This window comes from Artibeus jamaicensis, unplaced genomic scaffold (genome assembly GCF_021234435.1).
Source record: "Artibeus jamaicensis isolate MK-2021 breed Jamaican fruit bat unplaced genomic scaffold, CSHL_Jam_final contig_1132, whole genome shotgun sequence".
Lineage (NCBI taxonomy): Eukaryota > Metazoa > Chordata > Mammalia > Chiroptera > Phyllostomidae > Artibeus > Artibeus jamaicensis.
In genome coordinates, this window is record NW_026521221.1 from 5,212,848 (window position 1) to 5,235,981 (window position 23,134).

The 23,134-nt window shown below is 49.1% G+C and overlaps 1 protein-coding gene across 3 annotated transcripts in view; it reads right to left on the reverse strand.

Moving 5' to 3' along the window:
- RASGRP1 (RAS guanyl releasing protein 1) overlaps nucleotides 1–23,134 on the reverse strand; it is an 82,560-nt gene that overhangs the window by 30,943 nt on the left and 28,483 nt on the right. For all 3 annotated transcript variants that reach the window (XM_053665534.1, XM_053665539.1, XM_053665524.1), the window contains one exon: nucleotides 2,726–2,831. In XM_053665534.1, coding sequence (XP_053521509.1) covers nucleotides 2,726–2,831 — 106 coding nt within the window. The remainder of the gene's footprint in view (nucleotides 1–2,725; nucleotides 2,832–23,134) is intronic.

A 23,134-nucleotide genomic window follows, 5' to 3' on the forward strand; every position in this document is an offset into this window, starting at 1 on the left:
AGACGCAAAGGTGTGTTGATTTACAAGTCATCTATAAATACCAGAATATATGGGTGTTATGTTTCAAAGCTCACAGGCTGAAGTTTAGGCAGATTGGTTTGTTTAGCTAACACTGGGGTTTTCAGCCAGTGCACCACAAGAATTGTTAAAACAGGCGATACCTGCCTATTTAGTCTGGGACACTAACCGCTTTCCCTTAGATTGTCAAATAAAAAATGACAACAGCCAACATGACCATAGCTGTCCAGTGTGAACGAATCAAAGTTGTACCGATTTTTTTTGTCAGGTTGGCAAAAAGTCAACTGTTTTGGTGGGCCGCAGAATTTTAGTGATTAGTTTACGGGTGCCGTGAACTGCCCGAGGGCGACTCGCTGAGCCAGCAGAGAGAAACGCTTCGCTCCTTCTGTGACCGCGGTGGGAAGCTTCCAGGGCCGAGCACAGCCAGGCCGACACAGGGGAGAGGCGCACGCGCTCACGCAGTGCGAAGCTGAAGTCACAGAAAGGAAACAGGTTTTTCAAATCAGTAACACCGTTTCAAAACACTAGTTGAATTTTTTTTTTAATTTTTATTGATTTTGAGAGAGAGGGAGAGAGATTTGTTGGTCCACTTATTGATGCATTCATTAGTTGATTCTTGTATGTACTTTGACCAGAAATCGAACCCACAACCCTGGCCTATTGGGTGGCCGCTCCAACCAAATGAGCTAGCCAGCTGGGGCCTGAAACACTAGAAGCATTTTTAAAGGGGTGGGAGATGGAGAAGTGCAAGAGGGAGGAAAAGGCACTCCAGGCCAGGCACTGTGAGAAGCCCGGCAAGGAGGGGCAGGTTTCTGAGAGCTGTGGGAAGAAGCGGGAGAGACGCCCTGGGGCCTCCCCTGGGGGGCCGCTGCCTGGCAGCTAAGGGGTCTGCCGTTGCCTCTCTGGTGTGCAGAGGTTCTGCAGACAGGGTTGCCCGATTTCTCAGGAAAGCCACTTCAGAGGTGGAGAACGCACAGGAGCGGGAGGGGCACAGATGAGAAGACCATGGGACAGAGGCTTCGGAGAGGGCCAGAACTGCGGCAGTGGCATGGGAAAGCAGAGGAGACCAGGTGGGAGTCTTTCTGAACTCGAACCCCTGGGACTCTGTGGGAGGTGAAAGGCAGGAGAGTTCAGATGCTTCAGATGCTTCTGCTTAGGCAACTGAAAGGGTAATGACACATTAACTGAAACTGAAACTGAAAACACAGGGTCAAAGCCAGCCCAGGAGCCGCAGGGCGTGGTGCTGGGAGTCCTGGAGGGAGAGCTTGGACAGGCAGGGGCATGTCAACCATGCCCAGGGCTTCTGGGAGGTCAGCATGAACGAGAGGGGAAAAAGGCCATTGGGCTTGGCAGCTAGGCGGTCACTGGTGTCACCAGAGGAAAGTCTGAGCACAGCCCTGGGGGCCGCAGTTGAACTGGGCAGTGAGTGGGAGTGGAGAGATGGGAGGTAGTGAGCGCAGACTACTTCAGGAAGTTTGCACATCAAATTTCTAACCTAACAATGGAACGAAGGGGAGGCAGCACTGAGCGTTTATTTTTAGTCTGTGGAGCTTTGAATGTGTTTTAGGCTGAGGGGCCGGTGCCACTGAAGAAGCAGAGTTTAGAAGTGCAGGAGAGAGGGGGCATCACTGAGGGGTAAGATTCTGTGGGCGGCGAGGCCTGTGCGGGGTGGGGAGGGGGTCTGGGCGCCCTGTGGGCGAGCACTCCAGGCACAGTTTAGTCCTCACCCCCGCAAACAACTTTTCCAGTGGGAAATACTTAATCCCTCACACTGTTTAGAACTGCTGGTATGTGAAGTTAATATTAAAAAGCAGACCAACTTTGAGTCGGTTTTATTATGCTTTTAAAATTCTCGGTAGATGGGACACCCACCTATTACCTGTACCTCTTATGATGCAGACCCCTCCCAACAGTCCCCACGTGGCACGCCACTGGGAACCTGTCCTTTGCAATGACAGTAAAGATTTCTAAGCAGGGTTAGAGAAGGGACCGTGTGTGCACCACGAGATGAAAAGGCAGGGGTCAGGAGAGCGGTGAAGATGAGAAGAGCCGCAAGTCATGACTCAGTGCCAGGAGCTGGGCTTCCTTCGGGTGCTAAACAGTCTCACCCCACCTACGGTCTCTCCTTGGGGGCCACAGCTCACAGAGCCGTCAGTGACAGGGAGGGGGCAGGTGCTTTTCTATACCTTCTCACTTCACACCCTGTCAGAAGCTTCAAGTCCTGCAGGGTTTGCTGCCTGAAGCAAAAGGCACCAGCAGGTCCCCCAGGTGCTGTGGCACCAGGAAGTTTCCGTCAGAACCTGGGGAAGGTTCCAGGATCGGACAGGAAAGCCCAAATGCTGCCGTCATTTGAGTCACGCTGGCACCCTGTCAATCTGCACAGGATGAACATGCATTCTGATGAGTCCACAAGAGAAGCATTTTTACTAGCCAGAGATACTGAAGAAGATGGTTGGTACTCTTGACCTGACTACTTTCCAAAGCAATCGACGTCAGTAACGTTGTCTTGCCCAACAGGAGATACGCAGGTACACACACAAACACAAACACACACACGCCCTATATCCCTAAAAGGACATAGGACATATGAACCCATTTACCACAGGACTATTCCAAATCAATCAAAAATAAAAACATACTTTCCATTTCAAGACACTTCTCAAAGAATCCCACTTTGGGACTGCCCGGCAGCACGCTGAAAGGATATAGGGCGATCACTTTTTGGAGCAGCTCGGCAGAGGAAATGATAATTCGGTGCATGGTCAGCATGACTTGCAACAGCTGGTTACTTCGACACAGGTTCCCATCCGCGTCTGCAACACAAAGAGCAGCATCTCAGTGAGGCCCCGGAGAGAGAGCAGTCGCGGGCCAGCCGGCAGCCCGCGCTCCTGGAGGGCGCAGGCTCGGAGGGCGCAGGCTCGCAGGGCGGGTTCTTCGGGACCGGTGCTTTCTGCCACGGCCCCTGGCACCACGTGCCCCTCCCTTCTTTGCTTTTCTTAGCCTCCTGCTGTGATTACTCTCTCTTCTTCCCCAAATGTCCATTTTGGTGCCCACTAGCCAGCCCCCTGGGAAGGTGGCGGAACCTTGGGGAAGGGATGAAATTTGCACCAGTGCACTTGAGTCTGTGCTGAAAGCAGAGGCAGGTCCAGGTTTTGGGGGGCCCTATGTGAATATAATGTGGGGGAGTCCTTTCCAGGGTCAGAGTAAAAACAAGACACAGTCTTAATAGATCACAGTTAAAATACCTGTCTTTTGCAATTTTTGCAAAGACATACGACCATCAGAATACATTCCTGGGGCTCCTCCATGGGCCTGAAACACAAGCTTCCCTAGTTTTATGGGAGTACATCTCCAGGTGGAAATAGAGGAGGAAGACTATGGACAAACACTGCACTTGGAGATTATGGCTGAGTTACAAGTATCCATGATGACCTGTACCCATGAGTATGATTAGCTGGGTGTCCCGAATCCCAGCTGGTGCCAAATAACAAGATGCATCCCACACACTGGCACTGGGTATAAAGCTTGCCCGCAGAAGGGTTTTCCAAATCTTTCCACCAGTTACAGCACGAAGTACTAGGGCTGTGCCAATTACTCGCTGCCTTGGTGGCTGTCCTTCATGGTGGATTGAGTGGGCAGTGCCAGCGGGCTTCCAGCTGCGTCCAGCCATCAGGGGGCAGCGGCAACAGATGGGAGAAAAGACAAGTCAGGAGGTGGCTTGTGCCCTCCCTGCTTTGGCACCACTCCCCTGAGAGGAGCTGTGGGTCTCCAAGGAACCAACGCACCCCGGGCCCCTCCCGTGACCCCTGTTTCCTTCGGCCCCCAGGGTGGCAATGACGTCTGGCTGTCAAGAGTCTCTGGGTACAGCATCTCTGAATTCCACTCTCACCTCTTTAAATGGTTCCTTCATGGAAGTGTCTTCACTTAGACAAACCATGTGAATTCTATCCCCTGCTGGGAGCCAGAATAATTCAGGGTAGAGTATCAAATGAAAGAATAAACATGAATTGCTTTACCACTGTTAGCTCTCTAAAATATATTATGCAAAAGGGGCTGTCATTTTCACTCTCCCCAGGTGTTCAAATGGCAAGTAAAGGCCATAGCGCATTTGGGCTCAGGGTTCAGCAGTCCCGCTTGTCCTCAAAAGAGGACCTGACACCACAGTCCACTGAGAAAGTGTCAGTAAACTGATGGATCACTCCGCGTCCCACTGCCAAACCCGCCAAGTCACCTGCGTTCTGTCGCTGCCTGCCTGCCCGGCTTCCTTCCAGGGCCCAGGCCTCCACTGTGCCCGGGGAACCTCCCTTCCCTAGGACCTTGAGCCTGCCTCTGTCTACTTTCTTCTCTGCATTATCAACTTCTCTCTCTCTCTTGCTTTACTTCCACTGGCATTGAAACGTGCCTCGGAATCTCCTATTTAAAACAGAACGAAATAAAACAAAACCTGACACCCTCATCCTCTCCAGCTCTCTCTCCTTGTCAGCAAAACCTCACCGTCATCTAACTCCACTTCGACTCCTAACTCTATCCTTCCCCTTCATATTTTATCTTCAAGGTCACATCGCCACATCCAATAGTTGTTGCCTCTGTCCTCATCTTACTTTATGACTCAAGCTGCGTTCGACCCAACCCACGTCGACAGCCCTCTCTCCCCGGAACACTTTCTTCCCTTGGCTTCTACCACATCACACTTTCTCAGCCTCTCTCTCAGGCTCTTCTGCTGCCTCTCCTTCCTCTGCTGAGCTTTTAAATGTCACCGTGCTCTCTGGCTTATTCCTCCCACTCCCTTTTTCTAACAATTTTTTACATTTAAAACTTCTTAAATTTTAAATTAAAAAACACATGTTTTTTTGGTGAGTGAATTCACCCAGTCCTTTGGCTAAAATACCACCGATATGCTGATGATTTGCTCAGCCTTTAACTGCAGCCCCGAGTACCGAATTAGTCTGTCCACCAGACCCGGCAAATCCACTCAGAGGTCTAGTTTCAAACTTCACTCACTCAGACGAAGCTCCTCGCTTCCCCCCGCCACGCCTTTCCCATCCACTCTTCCATCTCAGCAAGTGGCACCAGCCGCCACCCTCCTGGTTACCAGACCACATACCCAGGAGTCATCTTTGTTTCTCACTTTCCCTAGCACCCAATCCAGCAGCAAATCTCAGCTCTACTTTCTAAATACATTGCAAACGTGTCCATTTCTCTGCGTCCTCGCCATCGCAAACTCAGCCACGACCACGACTCAGTCACCCAAATAAGCTTCGTGTTTCTACTTGCCCCCCTACCAGCCCTTCTCCACCACCCAGAAGTCAGGAGCGAGCCCCTGAAACCCGTAAGTCAGGTCACAGTGCTTAATATACTCTAATGAATTCCACTGCACGAGTAATAAAACATACACTCCTTCTGATGGCCAGGGGGCTCCCCATGTTCTGGCCCCTTTGACCATTTCCCACTGTGTTTCGTTATTCCATGCCCGTCACCCCTCTCCACTCCCCTATTTATGCAGCCAAGTCTACTACCACTCTAGGGAGGTAACTTTTCCACTCAGCATCTGACGTACGGTTTTAGTGTCTGTATTCCTGTGCGTTGTGGTAAAAAGCAGGAGAAACTGTGAAATACCTTTGTAGGGCATGCACTTGGATGTCCAAAGGGGCTGTGGACACAGTCGCAGGCTTTTTCAGTCAGGACAAAATCTAAGACCTGTGACTCCACTCTTCTTTCTGGTTGGCTAGCATCTTTTAACAATGTTACTTCTAACTTTCCCAAGAGTTCTGCAATGTTGGTATTGTTCATGACTTATAGCTGAGGAGATTAAAGCATAGGGAGAGTGGGGGATTCGTTCCAGATCAAAGCGACAAGGCAGGGAGGAGCCGGCCTCTGGGTCCAGGCCGGTCCCATTCCCGGGCCCCTGCTCTCCCCTCTGGCTGCACGCGGCATGACCAAGTCCCAGGATAGGGAATCCGAGTGTGAAGTGGGAGGCTGAGCTGTAAGATCTCTTCCAGTCCTTAGGGCTGCAAGCCTGAGAGATGCCCCTGGGAAGTCGGACTGGAACCGACACACATCTGCACTCCGGTGATGTGCGAAAATCTCTTGTAAGCCTTGTTTAATTGATACTGATCATTAAAGTTACCTTTAAGGTGGAAGGGTGTCGTGTCTAAGATTCACAGTCACGTTCACGCTCCGTTTACCCTGCACCTGCTCCTGCCCACATGCTCTCTGCACAGCGAGGCAATTGGCATGGCCAGGACAGGAGGACCCACCCGGCAAAGGGAGGCAGAGACAGGGCCACGGAAGAAGCCCCTCTGCACCTGGGGCCAGAAACCCCTACTTGGCTCTTTTTCCACTAGGAGAATGTCCTGGCACACTCGCTTGACCTCATTCCCACCACTGTCTCTCCCCTACATGACCTTCCACCCTCACATGACCTCATCAAGGACGCATTCCCTTCCTGACCTCACCTCACAGAGCAAGCACTTCTTCCTGTCTGAGGGGAAGAGCCTGCTTTTTGAAAGTCAAAGGGAACCTGCCTTCCAGACTGTTGGATTTTGATATTTTGATGTCATTGCTATAAGCTGATTTAAATATTGCAATGCATAATTTCATTCTGTTTGCATCTTGAAGCTTTTTAAAAATGCAGGGTGTCATACTAAAATTTTTAATAAGTAAATGTGCAGATTTTCTCATTCCCACCTGCTTCTCCTTACACTTCTGGGGGAGACTTCTTGAAAGGGTGGAAACCTCGGTGGGGTACAGAAGGTCATCTCACATCTCACTTGACTTGGGGTACACTGGCTGCCAGAGAACTACACTCTTTACAGATCGACCAGCCGCTGGGCCACCGGCCCCACAGAACAAACGGCGAAATCCTGCAGCTCCTAGAGAGTCACTTGCCCGTGAGGCAACAACCGCCTTCCACGGTTAGACTCGGGGACGGCAACAGCTACACTCCCTGGAATCCCAGACTTTTGGGGTGGAAAAGACTGTGGACATCTTCTAGCTCACCTTTCCATCCAACACATACTTCCTCCTGAAAGTGTCACAGGTCAGTGGCTATGTAGTCTCTACATGTAACCTTCCAACGAGAGGCTATAGCTCCCTAACTATTCCATAAAGCAACTTTTCATTCTACTTCAATCAAAAACAGTTGTGGACACAATTAGCCGATATAGATAATTAGTCTACCCTGTGCCAGGCACTGCCTTAGGTCCCCAGGGAGGTCCGAACAGCCATTTAAAAACTCGCCACTCAGGTGCTCACAGTCTAGCTGGGGAATGAGACATGCACGCAAGACACCAGTCAGCGAATGTGAGAGTGAAGCCACGGAGGCCAGGCTGACGAGTGGTCAAGTTCAGATGCTTCCTGGTGTGGCGGTTCAGGAAGCATCTGATGTCTGTGGCGAAATGATCCAGATCTTCAAGATTCAAGAGGCCTTATGGTCCAGCCCTCTTCCTCTGAATCACCCTGCATACTCTTTTTTTCCCCTTTCTGTGGCTTAATCTTAAATAAGCTGATGACCGGGAACCCTGCGACAGCAACCTCGCACAGGCTGCCTGCCAGGCGCGACCTCGTGCTGACGACAGGTGGGGCGGCCGAGCCACAGTGGAGGCTCCTCCGGGGGATGAGGTGGCAACGGCTCTCGCAGGAAGGAATAAAGCGTCGCGCACCAGAGAAACCCTAGAACAGAGTCTTTTCTTCTCCTTTGTTTTGGTTTCCATGGAAATCTCTTGATGGGTGAGGGATTTTGAGTGTACCAAAGGCACAATGTCGGAAATTGGTATATTGAGGGAAGGCAGGCTGACAGCATAGCAGGCATAGCACAAAACAGCAGATGTCTCGAAACCAGGGACCAGAAAATGGAATGGGAAAGTGCGTGTCAGACACCCATCCTGGCAGTGCTGGGTCTGCAGCCTAGGGTCGCGCTGAGGTGGCTGATGGAGGTCAAGGTCTCCATAAGCGAGAAGACTGGCTCCAGGAAAAACCCAACAGATTCTTTCTCTCTCTCTCTCTCTTTCACACACAAACACACACGAATCCTCAAGGTCTAACAATGTGACCAATGTTCCAAAGCAACCGAGGCTACTTGGCAGCAAGACTACAGCATTCATTAAATCCTGGCTGGAGAGTGCGCAAACATTTGCAAGCTGAAAGTAAAGTCCCTAGTTTGTTCTTTGCTTTGTCTGGTTTTCAGTGTCAACAGTTGCAAACAGACTCTGGAAATGCAAGTAAAAAAAGAACGCGGTGATACATACTTAGAACTCTCACACCTGAGCAGCATAAACCATGGGGTAGATAGACACCACCTTGACCTTGTTTTCATCCCAGACCCTCAAGATGGAGGAAGAAAACAATCAGGAAAAAAGCAACTGTTTTTGCTAAGGATGGAGTGTCACTTCACAGAGCTAGTGTGAGAGTCGGTCTGGTTGCTGTCGTTGGCGTGCAGGGAAGAGATTAAAGAACAGCTCTCCTGGGGTGCATGAAGGGGACCCTGATTTGTAGTGCTGGCAGATTTCTGTGGTTCACTACTCCCGCTACAGCCAGTTCCAAGCCACCAACATGAAGGCACCGAATGTGGAGATGGGGAGAGATACTCACGGTCAGGTGTCCACCCAGGTGCATGTCAGCAGCAGCAGCAGAACTGAGGTCAAAGGTCGCTGCTTGCGCAGCTTCCTGTTGCGTTCCTCCCTACCTGGTGTCCCCGCTACCAGGTGCTGCCTAACCGCTGTGCTCTCTACCTCATTCCTAACCTCGCGCCCTCTGGGCCTTGCCTGCGACCCAGGAGGAGCTAACCCACATCAGCCAGTTCCTCTGGTGGGCAGAAAGACTGCAAGGGTGAATCCTTTCGGGACATCCGCATTGCAACAGCGGTATCTCGGAGCAGTCAGTGCTCGAACCCAAGGACACAAACGTTACTCTGAGGTGAGATCAGGGAGAAGGGAAGCTCCCAGTTCCTCATACACCCGGCCGGACCTGCATTCCACCAGGGGCCCCATGGGGTGTCGCACCCAGGCCGAGGGCATGGGGCTGCCAGATGAGTGAGGACATGTATGTGTACAGAACATTTTCTCTTCCTTGGCCCATACAGTGTCCAGGGGCTCTGAGTGTCTTGGTTATAATTAGCTTTTAACTGTTTATTGGAAATGCCCAGGGGACATTGTGGCATGGACAACACACAGCCTCAGTGGAACTAGGACCTGCAACTTCAAGCTTCTACAGCAGGTCTTAGAGTCTCAAAGTGGAGAAGGGGCTGGGCAGGCTCATCTCTTCTCTCCCTCCCCCCAGCTGCTGGGGGCGGGTGATGACGGTCAAGGCCAGGCATGCAGAGGAAGGAAAAACCTGGCTAATCAACCCCTGTGTAAAGCGGATTTGGTGTAATGAGGCCTCCCTCGACTCCCGTCCCAGAGGCCAACCGGGCAGACACTTGGTGAAGGAGAAGGCCCGGGGCGTCCTCCCTTCCTTCCACTGCTGCTGAGACACAGGCCTGCCGGGTCCGACAGTGGAGGGGAAGAGGGGCAGGCATTTTGAGGGGCAGGCATTTTGAGGGGCACGGCATCTAGACGCACGCACACAAACCGTCCCGGAAGCCAGCCAGCCCTGGAGAACCACCATCCCCCGGGCTGAGAGCAGCTGGCAGCGGCTCACTGGGTGTTTGTGGCAGGTGGGCTCCACAGACAGAGTCACCGTGTTGGACACAGGGGGTGCACAACACTGCGAGGCAGCAGGGCCTGTGGGCTCCATTCCACAGATGGGGACACCGAGGTATTGAGCTCTGGCCATGGGCCCGGGGCTGGGGAGTGGAGGCCCCGGACAGGAATGGCCGTCTGGCCCCCAGCCTAGGGCTGTTTCCCGGGCACCTGCCTCTCCTTAGGGACCAGGAGATGAGTGCGGTAAAGACTAGTTATGCAGGGAAGAGCTGGGACTTTCAGCCACCCGCACGACAAAGCTGAACCTCCTACCCACTTCTCTTTTTCTCCCCAAGAAGCCCTCCACCCTGACAGACCAACCTCTTCACCCTTCTCTCTGGGGTCGTGATGCATACACTCTAATGATCCCTCTGGAGATCCGGACCCTTAAAGCCACCCCTTTCATGACGTTATCACAGGCAGCTAGCACTGGCGCCGATGAGCTGGGGCAGCTCGAAACCAGACGGCCTGTGCGCCAGGGGCGTGTGGGTGCAAACACCAAGCCCCCCGAGAGCCCCCAGCCCCCACCTGCCATGCAGGCCCCTCCTCTTGCAGTGGGCACCCCACTCCCGCAGCCAGACCAGCAGCGGCAGCAACACCCACACCCCTCCGCGGGCAGGGCGCTTCTTCACCAGCACGAAGCTCTGTGTAAAGGATGACCTAGATTTTTTGGATGAGCGACTGCAATCTATAAATGTCTAACCAAGCGCATGAGTTGCCTAACGTGAAAGAGCTTTTAGCCGTGTTGCCTCTGCTGAGCAGGACTGTCAGCCTTCCTCGGGGACGGCCATCTGGACGAGACCCGTCACGCCTGCAGACTCAGGGGGCTGAGAAGTCACGCGGGCAGCTGTCCTCTTCAGTTCTGCAAACTGGATACAGTTCTGGGGGTGGGGTCGGGAGGCTGGGCTGGCACCACAACACGGAGGCATGACAGGTCCGGCGCAGACACAGTGACCTGACTCTGGGGCAGTGCTGACCGCACACTCTCAGAGCCACTGTTGGACGGCAGCGCCCACTGAACACCCAGGGTGGCTGCTTCACCAGGGCCCATCAAACTCCCTGGGAACAATCGTCCGCCGTGGCAGTAGTTAAGCTGGGACTGGATTCTTTGGCGATGCATCCCACTAGGCTCACACGCAGCGATCATTCCCCATCAGAATGTGCTGGCGGGGCGAACGGGGAAGCAGGGCACAGAAGGCAGGGAGGCTGCCAGCAGAGGGGGAGCGGGCCCGAAGGAAAAGCAATGCCAACAAAACAGGGAGGAAAATCTGGGGCAGCACTGTTTCCCTGCTCACTGCAGAGCACGCCCATGGTTTCACTCTTATCTGTTCAACTCGGGGCCTTTCCTGCATATTTGTTGACAGGCTGCCCAGGTAGAAGCCACTCAGGGAACTTCCCAAGACGCACCAAGGGAAATAATACAGGGCCTCATGGAGACCGGTCAGCCTCAAACTCAGGCTGCTCAGAAAGTCTTCCTCACCGTGCGGCTTCACCCTAGCAGACCTCCGTGCCCAGGTCACCTCGGTCCAGCACAGAACGGGACTGAGGCGATGGGGCGTGGCCTCGCACAGCAGCCACACAGTGGGTAAGGTCCTGCCGCCCGCCAGTGGGCTTTCACCAGGCAAACTGTTCTCGGCTGCCGATCCTCTGCAGCAACCTGTCCTGCACCGAAAGCAGCAGCATATCACCATGCACAACCAAAGTCACTGAGCAAAGTCTTTCAAAATCAGAAGTTACTCTGCAGTCTTCTCTCCCCTTCTTTAGTGGTACTTCGGATCAGATTACATTTGATTAAACATAGAAAAATGCTTAGTAAACTGTGACGCCCTACCACAGCAAATGGTTCTTACTTCTCTTGCTGGATCTGGAACACCTTGCTTCTCTCTTTGCTCCTGTTAGTCTTCAGCTTGTCCAGATAGGACGTGGTGTTTCCCGAAACAGGGACTACAACCACAACTCGAGGAGTGGCCGTCCGCAGCTGAGTCACTCTGCCCGCGCCACTGAAGCTGCCCTGGGCCTCCCCTGGCGCGTGGTCCTACTCCATGCAGAGTCAGCCAAGGCCGTCCACGGTTCCCTTCCTGTCCTGGGTTTTAAGTGCACCCTCCCCTCGGGCCTTGAAGATGGAAGGACCTCTTAGAGTTTACTGAGGTGCTGGAGAGAAATCTGCAGAGGACCTGGGGCGCGACTGTGGAAAAGAGAACTTCCCAGTGGGGTGAGGCACGTCTTACCATCTGAAGGAAAGGAGAAAGTGTCCTCTCCTCGGGAGTCCAGAGCCAACTACGGATGTCTCCAAACACCCTAAGTTATGAATGCGTGCTGCAACTCGCCATACTGGTACCAACTGGGACGCGGAAGAGCCGGGAGAAGCATCCGGTGTTGGAGGAAATGCAGCATCTGGCTGAAGACATGCGCCCTATTCAAAGGTCAGCCTGACTCCCTCTCCTTCTCTCCCCGTGGCCCCCTGTGTGGGGACAATCCCAGAGTGCTTCCGGCATACCAGAGAGGGTCTTTATGTGCATTAACTGCATGAGGTGACAACTGTCACCCGCTATGAGGAAACTGAGGCAAAAACAGGGTGAGGTAACTTTCCCAAGCTCAGCTACTAAGTGGCGGCCCTGGGACAGCTCTGACTGCGTCCTAGCCTCAACTTGCTCATCTGCAGAACGAGAGCTTGCACGTCCTACCCCCAGCCCTCCCAGCAGAGGGATAATCAGGAGATCAGTCAGGTTAAGGAGGAGCTTTCATATCTTTGGGGGAGAACAAGCTCTTGAGCTGAGTCTAAACCACTGTGACTTCCGGTTGACCTGTGGGTCCCCAGTATCTAGGCTGCCTGCCTGGCAGTGGTCACGTGGACACACGAAACCCTCACTCCCTAGAAGCCTACATTCATTAGTGCCTTCCCACTGACCACCCTCTCCTTGCGTGGGAGCTCACGTGACCCTGGAGACAGCTCTGTGGGGTGAGCACTATCATCTTACGAGTAAGGAAATGGAGGTGAGGGGATGGACCAGCCTAAGCCACGCATCTGATGAGAGAGTGCTGGGACCTGAGCTCTGGTCTTTTGACTCAAGCCCTGCCCTGCCCACCACATCTCGCTGCTCCTCATTCTGAGAGTCGTACGGATGGGAGATGCACACTTTGCTCAGCACTTGAGGGACTCTGGGGGCAGCCTACGGGCTAAACGAGAACATGGACAATATCCACCACCCTCTACCGAGCATTCCATGGGCCAGACACAGGCGAGGCCACGGCACAGACATTCTCCCTAATTTTACCACAGCTCTGCTTGGTAGATCTGTCTCTGTTTCACACATGAAGAAATAGACTCACGAGAAGTAAAATAACTCATCTATGGTCCCACAGCTAGGAAGTGGCAGGAAGGGACTGCAAATTATTGTCCTGTTTACTTTAGCATTCCAAGTCTATGAGAGTCCTTCACTGCCTTAAAAAACATTACAGTTGATATACAATATTATACTAGTTTCAGGTGCACACCCAGTGATGAGACGTTACATAACCTGCTAAGTGATCACCCTGATAAACCTCGCACCTGACACCGTGCGTAGTTATCAGAACATCACTGACTGCATTCCCTCTGCTGCGCTGCACTGCACATCCCCTCCCTCGGCAACCGTCAAACTGTTCTCTGTATCTGTGAGTCTGTTCCTGCCCTGCTTGTTTACTTTGTTTTTTAGATTCAGTTATTGATGGAAGTGTATTTACTGCCATTTTATTGTTCCCACTGTTTATCTCTTCAGGGATGAGGAAAAGGCTGTGTCTGTCTGCCCCCGGCTCCCTGCAGTCCTGAGCCCCCCGCCGCACACACCGCTCGGGGCGGTTTCCGTCACTGGCATCACAGTACAGAACAGCCACCGACCAGCTGCACCGACACACAGCACAGGCGCTGCACACTCACCACGAGTAACGAGGGAAACGTCTTTGGGAGGAAGCGATAGCCGAGGACTGGTATTCCCAGGACCCGAGGGTGTGAGGGGAGGCAGGGCGCTGACAATGAAGAAAGAAGTCGGTAGTTTTTAAGAGAGAGGGAAAAGAGGGAGACAAGAAGCTATAAGGACAAAGCAGACACTGAGACTTAGACTCTTACTTCAACCTGTGTCATGTCGGGGGCCCTTAATTCCAGGTACAGACAGAGACAGAGTAGCCTCTTGACACACAGTGGCAGTCAGAGACGCCCAGACACCTTCGGGAACCCAGAGGCGTAAGGGCATCATGGGGCAGAACAAGGCGTCCTCAAGTAAGAAACGCTTCAAGTGCAAAAAGCCTTTTCTAGGCTTCTGGTTTTGCTTAGATCTTCCAAAACTTATCTGCTGAAAATCTGACATTTTCAGGACTTTTGAAAACGTAAGGGGTGGTGCTTGAAGAAGCTGACGACCTGACTCTCCCTGCGGTCTGACAGTGTATTTCAGAGAGTTCTCCAAGTGCTGGGTCCCAGTTGAAGGGCTGGCCGCTCCTCTGCCCGCCGGCTCTGAGCTCTGAGCTCTGAGCTGGGCAGGGGGCGCTGAGGGAAGGACCACTGGCCCCCGCACACGAGCCCCGGAGACACCCAAACAACCAGGACATACCGCTGCGCAGCGCTTCAGGTTACAGAGTCCGTGCCCCGTGTGATCTCAGCTGACTCTCACCGCAGGCCTGTGAGGCGAGCAGGGCTGTGCTGGGTTACAGACGGCAAAGGCACGACGGGCGTGCCCTCCGTCCCACTGGCATCCGCACAAGTCGACGGGGCCTGCGCTGCACCGGTCACAGTTTGGCCATCACCCCCCACAGACACCTGGCCCTGGATGACATGGATGACACACGTGGCAAAGCTGGAGCTCCAGGCTTCAATGTTCTTGTCACATGTTCAGGGTTCTTTGATCAAAGAGTGTCAGGGGAGGTACCTTAGGGACTGGGAAGGCAATCAGGCTGCTGCCCCAGGACGTCAGCAGAAGCTACTTATCACAATATGGTGGAGAATACAGTGAGGGCCCGGGGCTGGAGGAGGTGCCCACAAAATAGCAAGGCAGCGGGGAGAAGGAGCAAAGCCAGATGCAACTACAACTGAAGGCTGCACTCTCACCAAGAGGTGGCCTGCGAGGAGGGCCTTGAAGGGGGGCGTCCATCTGCACAGGCGGAGATGTAGGGAAGGGGATTCTGGGTGGGGGAAGATACAGTTCCTCCTTTTGGATGGGGGAGTTACAAGCACATTCAGGAAAAGTGTCAAGTTTAGTCTGGTTGAGTCAGAGAGCACTTGTTAGGCAGGGAGGGAAGTGTGGGAAAGTAGATTGGGGTCACCATGCGGGAAGCTCACAGACCAAAGTGGGGAGTTGCCCTTACTCTGATCTAAAGATTCTGCAGAGCGAATGCTCCCCAGAAAAGGAAAGCCAGTTTCCTCTGACCTAGTATTCCATTCAGTGTGCTAGGCTGTTCACCTTACGACCTGAGCCCTCGGCTCTCTTCACAGTGGATCACTTCTAAAGAACCTTGCACTTCATTTTAACTTTTACTTATACATCTTCCCCTAACTGCTCGGGCCACCAAGGAAAGGGTGAAGAGTGCAAGTAATGGGCACGGGTGTGTGCCCTTGCTGTCACAGTGAGGTCATGTCAGAGAATGCAATAAAGGTTGGTTTTGTTGAACTCTGCTGATTTTGTTAGTTAGGAAGCTCGGTTACTTACAGTTATTCTTTTCCCTCCCCCACTTTGCCAGCATTAGCATCTTAACCTCCAATCTCCTTCCCTGTCCACACCCTTCCCTGCCTGCTTGGAAGCTAAGCAACTACGTGGCAAACCATCTATGACCGACCACGGGGAGTGACGACTCCAGGACTCCCCAGGTCTGTCATAGGGATGCTGGGTGACTTACTTTCAAAGTCAGATCCCCTGCAAGAAAAGGTACAAAACCACTCAGCAAGGTTGGGGTGGAAGTTTGGCAAGACTCTGGCTTCCTCTGTTTTGCTAGGAGTTTTAGCAAAAGTGGGATAAATACTGTTCGTTCATCTTTGGTCCCTTATCCACACCAGCTGGATCTGCCTCTGATCCACACTATTGATTTACATAAAATTATAACCCTGTAGCCTGTCCAAATAGGTCTTGAGCAGACTGTGAAGTGGGTGCGGATTTCAATGCTTTCCCGGCTTGGTGTGTTTTTCCCCCTTTACCTCCCACCTTTCTGCACACCTCGTGGTTGCCCATGGAAACCAGAGGAAAGATCTACCTATGTGAATGTGTTGGAGACTTCACTATACTTCAAGTCATATTTGCATAATAACAGTCACTCTGAGAGGAGATAACATAATGAAAAAAAATCACATTAGGTAAAATTTTGGGCTTTTCCCCCCCTTTTTCTAGTGAGGAGGCCTTGATGTTAATGGAGAGTTTCAGGGAGGAAAAAATCAATTGTTTTGTATCTTAGGATGAATATGCTCAGGCTTATCCACCAGCAAATCAATATATAAACCTGACTGGCTTTAAGACCGCCTGGATAGGTTAAAAATAAAATAAAAATAAGCCAAACAACACACCCCCTCCAAATAATTGCAAGTCCTTATTTCATGCCCATCACATCAAAATATCCTTGGATGGGGCATTGAATCCGTATTTTTCAGAATCTTCCTGGGATCTGTTGATCGGTCACATTTGATTGGGCTGAGTTAGACTATTTAGTTCATTCCTTGCCCTGGGGTAGGGCTACAAGCTACTGAGTGACCCCTGAAAGACACTTCCAATTTCAGGAACCGTGCTGAGGCCTATCAGCTGTTTTCAGGGCTGCGCACAGGGGAAGTGCTTACGCGACAGGTGATTCGGTGCCAACACTGCCATCATCACAGACTCCGTGGTGGGGCTTGGCTAGTCCTAATTTATAAAGCACATCAGAAGTCAGCCTGGGGTGAGCCAGAGGACCACAGTCAAAGGCAAAAGGTCTGGGCCTCCATGGGCAAAGCTGTTCTCCCTCAGGACATTGCTGGACAGCAATGTTCTCAGGACGTACTTTGTGCCCGAAGCCAGGACGTCAGCCCTTTGCACCGTCCAAAACCGAGATATTGGTTGACCTGTGGCTCCTGGTCTTTTCCTAGGGGGCAAAGTCTCTCCCCTCGGCCTCTGGAGTCTGAGGAAGTGTCCCCCAGGGGCCATCACTTTGCAGGCAGCAATAAAGGGGCACCAAAAGCTCAATCCCCAGATGACTCTGTCTTACTTGGGAGAGAAGATTCCATCCAGGATATTAACACATTTCTCTTGCCCTTTCCCACCACCAGCTCTTGGGTCTCTCACCACTGGTAACACTTGGGCTAAGAGAGGACCCACAGGAGGATTGAACACTGGATACTTGTATTATTTCAGCAACTCTGGTGAAACAACTGGGACAGACTCCAAAGGATGACTGAAATGTGTGGGTCTGTGGTAAGTTGTTGGGAACTGCCCTGCCTGGTTTCAGAAGCTGTAAACCCTCCATGGCTAAGGCTGAGTAAAAAGACCTTGGGACCATAAGTCACTAAGGAGACAAAGCTCATCTCCCTGGTAGGGGTGCCACTTCTGCCCCCTTTTACTTCACCCTGCTGGGCTCCAGGCAGATGACTGGTTGGCCAATGAGGCGTAAGATTCCTCAAGGGAGGGATGTCTTAAGACAGGCATGGTTGTGAAGGGACCCTCAAGGAAGAACTTGGGGGGCTATAAAGAGGGTGATGGACCCTCACCCCTCAGCTTTGACACAGTCTGAGTCCTCATTCTGTCTGTAGGAAGTCTCCTGATCTCTTGGCTGCCTTACTTTTCCTGCCTGACTTAAGCCTAAAACAATGATGGAGGTGGGTGCAGCCCTGTGCTGGAAAAGGTGGGTTCCCTGGGGCAATCAGGCCCGCATAAAATCCTATGATACCTACTTTGTTAATACCCTCAATTTAAATAAGGGTCCAAGCATGAAATGAGTTTGTTTCCCCAAAGTTTTATGGCCCTTTAGCTATTTGACCCTGACTCAGAATAAGCCCTCACAGTTCTTTGAAAGTTATCTGCTGTTTGATCATTACTGTTTGATGATGACTGATGAGCTTTATGTATATGCCCTATATTCTTATGCAAATTAAATTCAATAAGAGACCACTGAGGAACAGGCTCCCGGCCCTTCTCCTTTGAGAGATCGGCCACCTTTCCTCCCCAAGCAGATCATGTCTTGGTAGATTTATTCTCATCTGTGGTGGCTGGGGGTCCCTGCAGGTGGAGACCCCCCTACAGTAAATGTCAATGAACCCCTCTCCTGGACTAGCATGATCTTGTGACTTAACCGTCATGTGATTTGCCACATCAACTCTTTAGTTCCTGGACTATTCCAAAGAATATTGCATTGGTCGCCTGATGAAATAAGGATGTTCTTTTTCCCAGGGTTTTCTTTGTCTCCTGACCCCTGCTGAGTGAGTGAGTCATCAGAAGGGGTCCCTGGTTTCTGAATTACTAGACATTTGTCTCTCATATCTTGGCCCTCACATATTTGATCACACACAACCACAGAGGGACCCAAAGGCTTAACCCAGAGGAAAAGCTGAAGGTTGTCATGATCACTTGTCACCTGCTGGTGCCCTCTAGCAAGCTCCACCTCACGGGCACAGGTTGTGGTAGGACTTTCCTCAATGTTCCTAGAGAAGCAACTTCTGCCAGTCTTTCTGGAAGCCTGTTTTGCTGTTTGTTTGATTTTTAAATAACCTTTTCTATCTTATTAAGCCTCTCTCAAGACAGAGCATTTTTCCACGACCCAGTAAGTTCCCTATATTCCCAGTTGGTGCCTCCAAACCCATCCCAGCATAAAGCCATTTTTAAAAGAATATAGATTAGTTTTACCTGTTTAAGCACGTCATATAATTGAAATCATACAGTACGTATTTTTATGTAATGCTTCTTTCATGAAGCAAAAAGTGTTTGAGATTAACCCATGTTAACTATATCAGTGGTTCATTCCTTTTCATTGATGTATAGGTATTCTGTTGAATAAATGACATTTTAATTCTTTTTTTTGATGTTGAGTGGTACATGCATTGTTCCAGTTTTAAATTTTTATGGCTAAGACTGTGATGGACATTCTTGTACAAGTTATATTGCAGACATGTGTTCTCCTTCCTTTTGCATAAATACTAAGAGTGGGATTGGTAGGTCATAGGGCAGGTGAGTATTCAACTTTAAAAGAAACTGCTAAGCAGTTTTCCAGAGTGACTCCATCATTTTACAACCCCATCGGCAACGCTCCAGAGTTCCGGATGCTGTACGTCCTCACCGACAGCTGGTGCTGCCCGTGGTTTAACGTCAGCCTTTTCGGAGGGTGTGCAGTGATACCTTACTGTGATCATGATTCAGATTTTCTAGTGCCTAATGATGTTGAGAATTTTTGTGTGTTTATTTGCATTTATATTCTTCCTTTGTGATGTCTGTTCAACTGTTTTTGTACAATTTTAGTTGTTTTTATTATTGTGTTCCAGGAGAACTTCATATGTGGGGTCCAGCACAAATAATACCCCTTTTTATTATGAAATGTTTTATTACAAAACCAAAAGCATATAATTCTGTAACATAACACTATCACACTCAAGCACACCATATGGCATTTTAGGAAAATTGTTCAAATTAAAACTATAAAGTATTACACCCAGATTATTGCCCTACTAACCACACTAAAGCAGGAGTTAATTCTGCCGGACCCTGTATTTTGAATAAAAGTTCTGGTCAAAGATACGTTTTGCCAAGTATTTTATCTCACTGTGTGGCTTGGCCATTCATTTCTTTAAAGGCTCTTTTGATGAGCAGAAATTTTTGATTTTTTTAGAAGTCCAACTTATTAAATACATCATTTACTGTAATGATGTATTTGGGTAAACACCTACCCAAAGTTTACAAAAATATTCTCCTATATTGCCTTTCAGAAGTCTTATTGCCTTAACTTTATATTTAGCTTCCTGATTCATCTCTAATTGTTTCTGTGCATGGTGTGAAAGACAGGTCACATTTTTTTCAGTATCAGTTGTTCCATCACCATGACTTACTTTGGTGCCTTTGTGGAAGATCAGTTGCCCATATATGTGGATTTATTTCTGAATTCACTATTTTGTTCCACTCATACACTTGTCTATCCTTATATGGTCTTGATTATTATAGCTTTATAGTAAATTTTGATATCCAGTAGTGTGAATTTTCCATTTTTCTTTTTCAAGATTGTTTTGCTTTTTGGCTAGAACCTCCATCTTCCAGTTATCTTCTGAAATGACTGAGACAAAGGGAAAGAGGAGAGGTACCCACTCTGTGTTCTCTAGGCCTTTAAGAAAACAGGGAGTTGCTCCTCTGGCCACGTACATGAGAATCTACAAGAAAAGTGATATTGCAGGCATCAAGGGAATGGGCACTGTTTAAAAAGGAATGCCCCACAGACATTCCCATGGCAAAACTGGAAAAGTCTACATGGCCACCCAGCATGCAGTGGGCATTGTTGTAAACAAACAAGGGCCATGTTCTTGCCAAGAGAGTTAATGCACATATTAGCATATAAAGCTCTCCAAGAGCCAAGATAGCTTCCTGAAACAGGTAAAGGAAAGTGATCAGAAAAGGAAGGACACTGAAGAGAAAGGTACCTGGGTTCAGCTGAGGCCTCAGCCTGCACCACCCAGAGGAGCAACACCGCGTGAGAACCAGTGAGCAGGAGCCTGGGCTGCTGGAGCCCATCCCCTAGGAGTTCATGGCATGATGAGTGTGGAAAAGTAAAAGGCCTCTGTACTGATTTAAAAAAAAAAAAAGATTGCTTTGGCTATTTCCTTTCATTTCCAAATTAGGTCCAGTTGCATCATCTGAAACTCCAGTGCTTGGGGTTTTTGTGGGTTTTTTGTCTTTTCTTTCTGAATTATTGACTTGCCTTCAAATTCAATGATCTTTTCGTTTTCAGTGTCCAACATGGTATTAAGCCCATCCAGTGACTTTTTCCTTTTGGTATATTTAATTTTTCGCTTCTAGAATTTTCATTTGCTTTTTAAATTGTTTCTATTTCTCTGTTGAGGTCACACATCTGTTCACCTTACTTTAAATCCTTCAACATATTTACAATAGCTGTTTTAAATTCTTTATGAACTAATTCCAACACTTGTGTCAACTCTGCATTTATTTCTCTTTTAAAAAATATTCTATTTATTTTTAGAGAGAGGGGAAGGGAGGAAGAAATGAGAGACACACTGATGCTAGAGAAACATCAATTGGTTGCCTCTAGTAAATGCCCCAACCAGGGACCAAACTGGTGACCTTTTGTTTTGCAGGACGATGCCCAACTAACTGAGCCATACAGGTCATGGCAACTCTGAGTTCATCTCTATTAACAGTTTTTCTTCTGATTATGGGTCACATTTTCTGGCTTTTTTATGTCTTGTAATTTTATATTACATGCTGGACATTGTAGCTAAAATGTCGAGGCATTTAATGTACCTGAGCCTTAACTCAGTACTATCAAGGTTTGGATTTAGGCTTTGCTAGTGTGGGTCAAGAGTAGCTCTTATTCTAGAGCTAGAGCAGTCCAGCTCCTTCATTACAGCTTTTTTTTTCATGTCCCAACCGAATGCCTAAGGTGTCATATCTCTCCATTCTGATGGTTGGAACTGTGATATTTCCTCTGACTCACACACCCCCAATAATTAACTGGTGTCATGGAGTCTTACCATTTTCATACACAGTTTAGCAGCTGACCAAAGACTAAAAAGGAGATCCTTCCTCTCTAGCACCCTACTCCACAAATCCCAGCAACCCTGGAAGCCCTGGACACAAACTCTATTTCCTCCACTCTCCAGGATCTAGTTCCCTGTACCAGAATTTGCCAAGTTGCCCTAGGCATCATGCCAAGATATGGTCTGAGTTTGCCTCATGTCTTTTCACTTTATCCACAAACACAAGTCTGTCCTATTTTCCAATAGCTGCAAAGTGTTGCTTCATATATTTTGCCCTACTATATAGATGTTTACAGCAGGAAAATAATTACAATACCCAATATTCTACTGTGATCAGAATTGGAAGTTCCTGTTTTGGTGTTTAATACCTTTATAAATGGGAAGTTGTAGTTTCTTGCTGAAATTTGAATCCATTTAGACTTTTTACCCATGCTATTGGAGGTAAATAACTCATACTAACTGTTTTGTTCTCAACACTGTCAAGACATACATATGCTTACCACTTTAACATATGTTAAGGCCACAAAGAAAGAAAAAAGCACCCATTTGTCTACTTTTCAGGTATTGCCATCTTGTAGCCCCATAATTTTATTTCTGTATCATTTCTTGACTACTTATCTCCTCTATACTCACTCTAGCTTTCTATTCCTATTTGAAAACCCAGAAGCTAAACCTGAACTTAATAACACCTTTCACTACAATAAAGAAAATGTGTTAATTTTCATGTTTCTAGAACACGAGTCTCAGAAACATTAGGAAAACTTGCTAAGGGCAAAAAGTGTCTGTGTGCCAGCATCACAGCTGAGCCTCAGAATGCAACTGGGGCGGCAGGGCCTTACCCTGGAGAGTCCATTTTTACTAATCTCAGACTATTTTTACTTTTTGACAAGACACATGGCACTAGTGGCTCGTATTGAAGGTAGTGTCTACTGAAACCTTTTGGTACTTTTCATGAGAATGACAACTACTCCAGTTTTTATCTGTGCAAAACATATAATATTTTAAAACTTAAGAGCAAGACATGTATTCTTACTGACATGCTGTTTATCAGAGTTCTTTGTTTTACATTATTGCTCTCCTGAAGTTTGATTTTCATCTAATGTATTTACCATTTCCATCAGTGTGACAAACAAAAACAGACTGTGTTTAAGTCTGATGAAAATGTACTGAACTGTTCATGAATGCTGATACCTGCAAAATGACATCCACCTATGCTCATGTATGGATGCATACACTTTGAGTATGATTATTAACCACCTATACATCTGTGTATCTGGATTTTATATAGTCTACATTTGTCTGTCCAACATTTATTGAGCATTTACTTTTTGACTTGGTAGCAAAGCCCGTGAGTACCCTATCTATATGCTCTCAGGCATTACCATTATAGTGTAAACTCCATTCCAAACTGTGTGTGAGACAGGCCAGACATGCTCAAGAATGAACACCCCTTGAAAGCTACCCTTAACCAGTGACTAAGGGACCTTGGTAAACAAGTACCCTGGCTCCTTTGCTTTGGATGGGACAGTTCTGAAGCCAGAGTAGTAACTCACCTGACAATGCAGCCTCTATAAGCTGCCTTCCCTATTCCTCTACAGATTTTCCTAATATCACCTCCCAAAGTAAGCTATTTGTATTAAAATCTTTGTCTCAGGATCTGTATCTGGGAAAAGACAAAATAAGACAATCATTTAATTTTCACCCAAACTAAAATGACCTTCAATTTTTTTTACACTGTCCTATTTATAGATGAACAAACTGCAAAGGA